Source organism: Colobus angolensis, unplaced genomic scaffold, assembly GCF_000951035.1.
Source record: "Colobus angolensis palliatus isolate OR3802 unplaced genomic scaffold, Cang.pa_1.0 Scaffold182, whole genome shotgun sequence".
Lineage (NCBI taxonomy): Eukaryota > Metazoa > Chordata > Mammalia > Primates > Cercopithecidae > Colobus > Colobus angolensis.
In genome coordinates this window covers 2908438-2920001 of record NW_012114955.1, presented here as the reverse complement: position 1 = coordinate 2920001, position 11564 = coordinate 2908438, and the positions used below count along the sequence as shown (strand labels likewise).

The following is an 11564-nucleotide window of genomic DNA, read 5'->3' as shown; positions in this document are numbered from 1 at the left end:
TGCTGGGATTACAGACATGAACCACCCCACCTGACTGAAACTCTATAACTTTAAAGCAATAACTACCCACTCTCCCCTCTGGTAACTTCTACTCTATTTTCTATCTTTGAATGACTTTGCCTATTCTAGATACCTGGCCTAAGTAAAATCACACATTTTCCCTTTTCTGTTTGGCTTACGTCATGTAGCATGTTTTTAAGGTTCATGCATGTTATAGCATGTTTCAGAGCTTCATTCCTTTTTATGTCTGAATAATGTTCATTATACATATATACTATATTTTGCTTATCCATTCATCAGTTGATAGACACTTGGGTTGGTTCTACCTTTAACTAGTGTGAATAATGCTGCTATGAACATTGGTACACAAATTTCTGTTTGAGTCTGTTTTCAATTATTTTGAGTGTATATACCCTTGAGAAGTGAAATTGCTGGGTCATCTAGTAATTCTATATTTAAGTTTCTGAGGAACCACCAAACTGTTTTCCATAGCAGCCCACCATTTTATATTCCCACCAGCAATGCACAAGGCTTCCAACTTCTCCACATTCTAACCAACCCTGGTTTTCTTTTTCTTTCTTTATTTCCCTTTCTTTCTTTCTTTCTTTCTTTCTTTCTTTCTTTCTTTCTTTCTTTCTTTCTTTCTTCCTTTCTTCCTTTCTTTCTTTCTTCCTTCCTTTCTTCCTGTCTTTTCTTTTAAATAATAACCATCCTACTGGATATGAAGCAGTACTTCATTGTGGTTTTCATTTGCATTTCTTTTTTCTTATTTTTTTTTTTTTTTTGAGACGGAGTCTTGCTCTTGTCGCCCAGGCTGGGGTGCAATGGAGGCTCACTGCAACCTCCGCCTCCCAGATTTAAGTGACTCTCCTGCCTCAGCCTCACAAGTAGCGGGGATTACAGGCACCCACCACCACTCCAGGCTAATTTGTATATTTTTAGTAGCGACAGGGTTTCACCATGTTGGCCAGGCTGGTCTTGAACTCCTAACCTCAGGTGATCCACCTGCCTTGGCCTCCCAAAGTGCTGGGATTACAGGTGTGAGCCACTGTGCCCGGCCTCATTTGCATTTCTCGAATAACTATGATGAATATCTTTTCATGTGCTTATCGGTCATATTTATATCTTCTGTGGAGACATGTCTATTCAAGTCCTTTGCTGATTTCTTATTTGGGTTTTGTTCTTGTTGAGTTTTAGAAGTTCTTTATATATTCTGGATATTAATCACTTTTCAGATAAATGATTTGCAAATATTATCATATTCTGTGGCTTATCTTTCCACTGTCTTGATGGCGTTCTTCAAAGCATAAGCATTTTAAATTTTTATTACGTCCCATTCATCTATTTTTTTCTTTCTTGCCTGTGTTTCTGATGTCATATTTAAGAATTCATTACAAAATTCAATGTCGTAAAGATTTCTCCTTATGTTTTCTAGTTTTAGTTCTTACATTTAGGTTTTTGATCCATTTTGAGTTAATTTTTTTTTTGAGACAGAGTCTCACTCTGTTGCCCAGGCTGGAGTGCAATGGTGTGATCTAGGCTCACTGTAACCTTTACCTCCCAGGTTCAAGAGATTATCCTGCCTCAGCCTTCTGAGTAGCTGGGATTACAGGCATGCTCCACCACGCCTGGTTAAGTTTTTTGTATTTTTAGTAGAGACGGGGTTTCACCATGTTGGTCAGGCTGGTCTCGTACTCCTGACCTCGTTATCTGCCTGCCTCGGCCTCCCAAAGTGCTGGGATTACAGGCGTGAGCCACTGTGCCCACCCACGAGTTAATTTTTATATATGGTATAAGGTAGCATCCAACTTCATTCTTTTGCGTGTGGATATCTAGTTTTCCCAGAACTGTTTGTTGAACAGACTGTCTTTTTCCCAGTCCAGCTTTCTTTCCATTAGTGTTTTTGGTGGTAAGCGTTTTTCCACCTATTTCCTTTTTTCCTCCCAGAGACAGGGTCTTGCTCTATTGCCCAGGCTGGACTGCAGTGGCACAATCACACCTCACGGGAGCTTTGAACTCCTGCACTCAAGTGATTCTCCCACTTCAGCCTCTGGAGTAGCTAGAACTACGGGTGTGCACCACCACACCCAGCTGATTTTATTTATTTTTTTACTTTTATTTTCATAGAGATGAGGTCTTACTTTGTTGCCTAGGGTGGTTTGAACTCCTGGTCTTAAGCAATCCTCCCTTCTTGACTTCCCAAAGTGCTGAGATTGCAGGTATGACCCACCATACCCGGCCTCTTCTATTTATTTTTAACCAATCTGTAATTTTATTTTGAAAGTGTCTTTCTTACTTTATTTTGTTTTATTTTTTGTAGGCATAAGGTCTTGCTATGTTGTCTAGGCTGACTCTAACCTCTGGCCTCAAGTGATCCTCCTGCCTCAGCCTACCAAAGTGCTGCGATTATAGGCGTGAGTGACTGCACCTGGCCTAAAAGTATATTTCTTGTACATAGCATATAGTTGCTTTTTTTCCAATCTGATAATTTTTGCCTTTTAATTGAGGTATTTATACCAGAGATCCACAAACTTTTTCTATAAAGGAACAGAGAGTAAATATTTTAGGCTTTGTAAGTTTTCCAGTCTCTATTTTAACTTCTTAACTCTCTCACTGTAGTGAAGGAGGAAGCCATAGACATCATCAAATTAATGAGTGTGACTGTGTTCCAATAAAACTTTTCGTTTTCTTTCTTTCTTTCTATTTTTTTTTTTTTTTTTTTTAGGTGCAGTTTCAGTCTGTCACCCAGGCTGGAGCACAGTGGCATGATCTTGGCTCACTGCAGCCTTGACCTCCTGGGCTCAAGCAGATACTCCCACCTCAGCCTCCCAGGTAGTTGGCACTACAAGCATACGCCACCACACTTGCCTAATTTAAAAGTTTTTTCTGTAAAGACAAGGTCTCCCTATGTTGCTCAGGAGGATCTCGAACTTCTTGGCTGCCTTGAACTCCCAAGATGCTGAGATTACAGGCACAACCACAGTTGGCCAATAAAACTTTTCTTGTACAAACAGGTAGCAGGCTAGATTTTAGCTGAGGGCCATACTGTATCTACCCCTGGTTTAGATCATTTATATTTATTTTAGTTATTGATATGGTTGGGTCCTGCTATTCATTTTCTATTTGTCCCATTTAAACTCTTTTTTATTTTGGTTCTGCCTTCTTTAGAATAACAGTATTTTTTAATTAGTCTTTTTAATCCACTATTGGCTTATTCGTTATACCTTTTTTTTTAAGACAGAGTCTTGCTCTGTTGCTCAGGCTGGAGTTCAGTGGCGTGACCTGAGCTTACTGCAACCTCCGCCTCCTGGGTTCAAGTGATTCTCCTGCCTCAGCCTCCCGAGTAGCTGGGACTATAGGGGCCCACCACCACATCTGGCTAATTTTTTGTATTTTTAGTAGAGACGGGGTTTTTCCATGTTGGCCAGGCTGGTCTTGAGCTCCTGACCTCAAGTGATCCACCCACCTCTGCCTCCCAAAGTGCAGGGATTACAGGCATAAGCCACCCTGCCCTGCCAAGTTATGCCTCTTTTTTAAGAACTGGTTGCTCTAGGGTTTATAATATGTATACTAAACTTATTAGAGTCTACTTTGAAATAAATACCACTTCATGTATAGCCTAAGAATGTTCCAACAGTACACTGCCAATTCCTCTCCCAACCTTTGTGTTATTGTAGTCATGTATTTTAATTCTATGTGCTATAAATCCCATAATACATTGTTACTATTCTACTTAGTAAATTTTCTTTTAAAGAGAATAAAAACTTAATTGTCTTTTAAATTTATACTGCTTTTTATTATTCTCATTACTCTTCATTTCTTTATTTTTTGTTTTGTTTTGTTTTTTGAGACGGAGTCTTGCTTGGTCGCCCAGGCTGGAGTGCAGTAGTGCAATCTCAGCTCACTGCAACCTCCATCCCCCAGATTCAAGCAATTCTCCTGTCTCAGCCTCCAGAGTAGCTGGGATTACAGGCATGCAGCACCATGCCTGGCTAATTTTTTTATTTTTAGTAGAGATGGGCTTTCACCATGTTGGCCAGGCTGGTCTTGAACTCCGACCTCAGGCGATCTGCCTGCCTTGGCCTCACAGATTGCTGGAATTACAGGCATGAGCCACTGTGCCCAAGCCATTTCTTCATGTATACCAAAATTTCCACTAGTATCATACTCTTTCTGCCAAAGAACTTCCTTTGTTTTTGTTTTGTTTTGTTTTTGAGATAGGGTCTCATTCTGTTGCTGAGGCTGGAGTGCAGTGGCTCGATCTCGGCTCACTACAACATACACCTCTGGGGCTCAAGCAATCCTCCCACCTCTCAGCCTCCCAAGTAGCTGAGACTACAGGTGCATGCCACCCTACCTTATTAATTTTTGTAATTTTTTTGTAGAGATAGGGTTTCACCGTGTTGCCCAGTCTAAGAACTTCCTTTAACATTTTGTGTAATACAAGTCTATTGACAATGAATTCTCTCAATTTTTATTTAAAAATTTTATTTCATTCTCATTTTTAAAAGACATTTGCCTTGGGTATAGAATTAAAGGTTGACTGTTTTTCTTCTTTCTGCACTTAAAAATGTTCCTCCATTGTTTTCTGTTTTGTACAACTATGGTCAAGAAGTTTGCTGTAATTTTATCTTTGTTCTTCTGTATATAATACTTTTTTTCTCTGGCTGCCATTGAGATTTTTTCTGTATCTTGGGTTTTTGTCATTGTGACTATAATGACTGTATAGATAAATTTTATTTTGATTTTGTTCAGTTCGATTATATTTATGCTGTTGAGTTTCTTGGATCTGTAGTTCTTTATCATTCATCAATTTTAGAAAATTCTTGGCCATTAAATATTTAAACATTTCCTCTTCCCTATTGTCTCTCTATCCTGTCCTTCATATTGCTCTCCAGTTTTTTAATGATGAGTTCTGTACCTTCCTTCTCAACTTTTTCCTCTTTGTGTTTCATTTGTGATCATTTCTGTCATACTATCTTCGAGTTCATTGATTTCTTCATCAGCTATGTCCAGCCTGCTGATGATCCTATTACAAGGATTCTTCATTTTTGATGTTGTTTTTTTTTATTTCTCACATTTTCTTTTTTTATAGTTTCTATCTATTCTCCAAATTACCCATATGTTCCTATGTATTTTTCTATTCTGCTAGATCTTTTAATATATTAGTGATAGTTATTTTAAAATCCCTGTCTTATGTATCCTTATTGCTGAGCCTGGTTCTGTTGAGCCTGGTCCTGTTGATTGTTTTATCTCTTGACAATAAGCTTTCTCTCTCTCTCTCTCTTCTCTTTTTTTTTTCTCTCTCTCTCTGTGTCTTGTTTTTATTTTCTTTTTTTGTACTATAATTTGTTATTGAATGCTGGACATCATGTGTACAAGCCATGAGAGATGAGGTAAACATTTATACCTGGAAATGGCCATGCTCTTTCTTTTGTTAAGTTAGTATTGTAGAGGGTTGAGTTAATCTAGTTAGCAGTTGAGCTGGTTTGAGTTATGTTTTTGCTATCACTAACCTCAGTGCACCAGAAAGTGCCACTGTCTTGAGCTTAGTGTGGTGAATGAAGGGTTTTTCTCAGTATTCCTGTTCTGTCATCAGCTTTCAGCAGTACCTGCATACCTGTACTGTTGAGCGGGGGTTTCTCTCCATAGTATTGCCTCCCCTTCAGCAATAGGCTGTTGTTGCTTGCTATTTGTTACTAGGGTTGTTGCTCAGCCAGTTGGTGATTCTTGATTCTCCTAGTCCAGTCTTAGTCTTAGGCAAGGCCTATGCACCTGGGCTTGGAGGATGGGACCTCCTCAAATTCCTCTATCCTCCTCCCCTCACCTGCCCCATGGTAGCCAAACTCTGCCGTGTATCTTTGGTGGGGCTTGGGCAGAAGACTTTTACCTGTATCTCTCCCATGGGTAGTCTATCTCTACTTTATATCAGGTTCTTGGACCCAAGAGGTTTTTTTGACCCTCCCAACCCCACCCTAGAAGCAAATAGCTTTTACTTCTGCCCTCCCACTGAAGCATTAGATATTTACTGATATCATGAGAGCGCAAAGGATGAATTCTTTTCCTTTCCCAGATGTAGACATATTTATCTTCTACCCTTCCCCTGGTCATCCTGGGAGTCTGCTGCCCCTCCCCTAAAGCCCTTTAATAAGAGAAGGGTCATAGAATATGGGTGGTGGTTTGTGACTGTCTTCAGAAGCAGCAGCAAGTCATGTCCTGCAAATGTACACCACCAAGGGGGACTCTCTCTGGTCTCCTACCTTGCCCCCATTTTTCTTTTGAGCACTCAGTGGACACTGCTGGAGAAGACATTGCAACAAGTAAACATATATTCCCCTTGTGTCCGGGGCTCTCTATTAGGGTTCTCCAGAGAAACAGAAACAATAGGGTAAGTGCGTGCGTGCGTGTATATATGTGTATGAGTGTGTGTGTGTGTGTATGCAGAAAGAGGAAGATTTATTTCAAAGAACTGGTTCATTGGCTCACACAATTATGGAGGCTGACAAGTCCAAAATCTGCAGGGTAGTTAGTCTGGCAGGCTGGAGACCCAGGGAAGGGTTCAAAGGCGGTCTGCTGGCAGAATTCCCTCTTCCTTGGAGGAGATCAGTCTCTTTTCTCCTGAGGCCTTCTACTGATTTCATAAGGCTCACCCACAGATAGAGGGTAATCCACTCAAAATCAACTGAGGTAAATGTTATTTCGTCTTTTAAAATACCTTCACAGAAATATCTAGAATAGTGTTGGATCAGATACATGGGTACCACGGCCTAGTCAAGCTGACACATAAAATTAGCTGTTACAGGCTCCCAGTTATTCTAAACTGATCTGCTAGCCCAAACTCAGCCTTTAGGATTAGTGAAAATTTGAGCTGATTTCTTCTTCCCCACTTCTATGATGGTTACCTTTTCCCCTAGTGCTCTGCCAAATGTGAAACCTGTTTGCGTATCTCTTCTATTCTCAGTGGGGCGTGTTACTTTTGGAATTAGGTTATGTGGTTGCTTTGTGACCTCAACGCTCTGAAGAATACAAGATAACTTATGATTTTGGCCGGGTGCAGTGGCTCAGGCCTGTAATCTCAGCACTTTGGGAGGTCGAGGCGGGTGGATCACCTGAGGTCAGGAGTTTGAGACCAGCCTGGCCAACTTGGCAAAACCCAATCTCTACTAAAAATACAAAAATTAGCCAGGCATGGCGGTGGGCACCTATAATCCCAGCTACTGGGGAGACTGAGGCAGGAGAATCACTTGAACCTGGGGGGCAGAGATTGCAGTAAGTCAAGATCACGCCACTGCACTCTCCAGCCTGGGTGACAGAGCGAGACTGTTTCAAAAAAAAAAAGGAAACTTATGATTTTTGTAGGCTATTCATTTTTCTTATTTTAGGATGGGAGCGACGTTCCCTTGCAACTGTTTACATCCTAAATCAAAGCAGAACTCCATTAATGCGGTTTTCGTTTTGTTTTTACTGTGGCTATGATGTGGGTTCTTTAAGAACCAGGAAGGACAGGAATGACATTTGCAGCATCTAGCATAGGGATTACAAGTTCATGGCCCATAGGTTTCACATGAAAACCTAGGTTTCTAGATTATTTTGAAAAACGGGAATATCTGACACAGTTAATCCACATTTACTGGCCTTTTCATAGGGTACAGGCTCGCCAGTTGTGCATTGTGCCAGAGCGAGACGGGTACCTCTCAACACTGACTCCTCCTTCATCCCCTTGGGGCAGACAGTTCTGAGACCCAGGTCAGCTCAAGAGCCCCCTTGGAAGTAAGTCTGTGGCAGAGCATTGTTCTATGCAGATCCCGTGCCAGAAACCAGATCGTGGCATGTGACGACCAAATGCGCTGGGTTTGCTCACAGATGGCAAAGGAGGTCTTAGATCTCGCTGGAAGGGCCATCATGCATCTCTTCTGCCGCAGCTAGGAGTTCCATGTGGCCCACAGAGGTGGCTCCAGGACCGCATAGGCGAGAATGCCGGCCCCATCAGGTAAGCGACCAGAATGCCAATTTCCTCCTTTCATCAGAAAGTAACACAGCCTGTGATCGTCCCAAAGAAATTCTGGGAAGTAGGTATTATTCCTCTGCAAGGGGTCATAGGAATGGTTGAGCCCTTTGGGCTCAGGCCAAGTACTTCAACTCTAGCCTAAGCTGGAGGCAGTCAAGGGCCAGGCCACCACTCAAAGGCTGGTATGTCCCTCTCTCGGACACATTCTGCTACTAGGTGGAATGAAATCAAATTGCTACCACAATTGCAGGGACTTCATTGCAGAGTAGGCCCTGCAGATCTGTGGGTTCACTGCCTCAGGTGTAGTTCCATTTCTGGAGAACAGGGGAAGGACCCCCGGCCTGGACTGGATTAGGCAGAATTGTTCCAGAAGCATCTGGAAGTGCACGTCATTTAGGGAATGAGGGTAAATGAAGCCAAGGGAAGCAGCCAAGGCCCACATCAGAGAACTAACATCATGAGACAGGTCTGAGGCGAGGCTGTTTGGCTGCAGTTAGGAAATCAGGCTTGAGAGCTGAGGGTGGGAGAGGAGAGTTCTTTGGGGGCTGTGAGGTTGGAGGAGAGGGATTCAGGATGGGAGAAGGTCCAGAGGGCTTTAAGTTCAGGAGAGGGCCAGCCTGCTGGACACCAAAATGCCCATTTAGTTCCAGGGGAAGGGAAATGATCACCTAAAACACAAAATAGCACTAAACCAACCACACTTAGCTATCTAGAGCTTCCACCAGCTCTGCAGAGAATAAAAGCTTTTTGGAACACATAGACGGTTAAAAAGAAGACATCAAACAAATGGAAGTTCGCAAGAGCACTTCTAACTTTGAGAAAAATAAGATTAATCAGTGGAAGTAGGAACTTTTAAAGAAAAGAATCAGAATTTCTTCTCTTACAGACAAAGCTTGAACCTCTTAGCAATCACGACTTTGATTGCAAGACTCTTACTAAAGTGCCTGGAGAGTCTTTTACTGCCAAGGACTGAGGCACTTCAGATAGAGGAATTACTCAGAACTCAGTTTCAGTCTAAATCAGCCCACACAAAAGCCATAGACAGTTCGCAGGCTGAAGTCAACATCAGGCTTTTTGTTTCTTAGAGTGAGAATGTAATTTTTAAATTATAAAATTAATTCACAGTCAATGAAGAAAATTTGTGAAATACACAGAAGTACAAAGAATAAAACAAATATCTGCATTCCATAATCCAAAGATAGTTTATATTTTTGATTTTTTTTTTCAATTTTTCTCTGCAGATACCTGTATTTTTTCTCCATGCAAATCAGGATTATATTAAATAAAAAGTTGTTTCTTGCTCTTGTCATTTACTGTATCAGGAACAGTTCTCCACTGCCTTAATTATGCCTTGAAATATACTTTTAAATGATTCCATAAGATTACTTTTTATAGATATGCCAGCATTTATTTTAATCATTTTTAAATTGATGATCAATTAGATTGTTTCAATTTTTATCATTTTAAATACACTTCCAGTAAACATCTATGGATGTAATGTCTGTACATTTGTCCAATTATTTCCTTAGGAGGAATTCTTAGCATATTATGATGTGAGGACTTCTCAATACCTACTCTCAAATTATTTTTCAAAATTGTCATGGTCCTTTATATTCACACTAACGATATGTGATCATGTTTTTTCATGAATCATTAGCCAGCACTAAGCATTATCATTAAATAAAAAATAAGAAAAAAACTTTTGTACATTTGATAGTTGAAAAATGGGGTCTAGCTATCTTGCTCTGTGTTTTTTGTATGTTTATTGGATGTTTTTCTTTTATCAATTATCATTTTGTACCATTTGCCTATTTTTTACAAATAGAGACAGGGTCTCACTCTGTTGCCCAGGCTGGTCTTGAATTTCTGGCCTCAAGTAATCCTCCCGCCTTGGTCTCTCAAAGTGCTGGGATTGCCGGCATGAGTCACTGCAACCACTATTTGCCTATTTTTTCAAAGTAAGCACTTGGTGTTCATTTTGATCCAGTTTTGGCGTAGCAGGACCCAAAACGAATCCTAAAGAGAAATTCATGATGTTAAAAATATTTTGGTTTATAGCTTTAAGCTTTCCAAGGATTCCATTGAAGCCAAATGTGAAGGGAAGGGGTGACTCTTTTAAAGCAGAGTCTCCTTGGACCTCCCCTGTCCAAAACCAGAATCAGAATTGAGGGGTTGGGGAAGGAACATGTATTTAAATTACCCCACCCAGACACACTGTCAGTTGGATTCAAGAACCAGCCGGATTCTATAATCTCTCTATAATGTTTCCTGTGCAGTCCAAATGTGACAACCACAATGACTAGTGAGGCAAGTAAATCAGATGTTCCTATACCCTCTGGAACAAAAGAGAGACAACCCTACAAAGAAGTGAGCCAAAACACTGAAGAATGAAAGTTGAATGGACTAGTGGACCTTCTTGTACTTTCTGCTGTTTGGGTTTTTTGACTGTTGTTCTTTAACTTGATTAATGCATTATCGCCCATCTACTCAGTTCCTCAAGTTAGAGAAACTATAGCCATCTTTGATGAATTTCTATTTCTCATACCCTTTATCTCTTCTCACGTATACTATTGATTTTACCTACAAATGTCTTTAAATCTCTCCTTTCCTCTCTTTCTCACCACCTCTGAGTATAGTCACTCATCATCTCCCTCTCTCCTTTCCCCTGTTATTCTACCCATAATCTCGATGGTTACCCACAAGGTGCACCAGGTAAGCATACATTCTAAATAGTAATGAATCTAGAAGTTTCTGCTTGCTATGCAAAAGCTTCTAGATTAACATACTTCCCTCTGGCTTCTTCAAAGTTTTTTGCAGCCTTCAAACCCTTCCTTAGTAGGGGAGTGAGACTGAGAATTTTAGAGGGGTTAAAGAACTGGCAAACGCTATGGAAATTAAGACAAAACTTAGTAAACATGAAAGAGTGACTCAAGTGCAAGAGTGACTCAAGTGCCAGAATTCAAGATTCTGGTCAAGCAACACTGAGTGGCAACATGATCCAAGGTGTAGCCCTAAGGTTGGGTTGCTGTGAAGTACCTAAGAGGACAAGGGCGTGTGAGGCCATGCTGCTGAATGGGACATCTCACAGACCCTGAAGTAGCTCAGAAGTGTGCCATTATTCACTAACAGAGAACTGGCGAGTATGAACTGCTCAGAGTAACCTTTCTCCATTCCTGGAAAAACAAGTTAGAGCAAAGGACAAAGGGTTACTGTGTAGTTCCTTCCATGTAAAAGGAAATAATAATTTTAACGGATTTGGTGGGACATTTAGAAGCCAAGTCAAACTGTGTAATTGTTTTGTAAAGGTGCTAGGACTTCGTTTTCAGATCCGGAATGGGAACAGGTGGTGGCTGGTGGCAGGAGTCACAATGGTTTCCATGACGACAGGATTGGGTCCTAGTCATCCTCCCCTCCTTCACAAAACCTACTGCAGCTTTTCTCATAAGGTGCTTATTAAGTATTTGTTAAATGAACGATGAACCACAGAATGGCGCGTGTGCTTTGCAATTAAGGATGTCGCTCTTTAGCTAGCCTAAAAGCTTTTAAAGCACCGATA

The 11564-nt window shown here is 40.9% G+C and overlaps 1 protein-coding gene across 1 annotated transcript in view; it reads left to right on the top strand.

Annotated features, from left to right (window-relative positions):
* Positions 1 to 10691: 10691 nt before the first annotated feature.
* Positions 10692 to 11564, top strand: part of CEP41 (centrosomal protein 41kDa) — a 53368-nt gene continuing 52495 nt past the window's right edge. Inside the window, exon 1 of the mRNA XM_011939610.1 lies at positions 10692 to 10720. Coding sequence (XP_011795000.1) covers positions 10697 to 10720 — 24 coding nt within the window. The 5' untranslated portion in view covers positions 10692 to 10696. The remainder of the gene's footprint in view (positions 10721 to 11564) is intronic.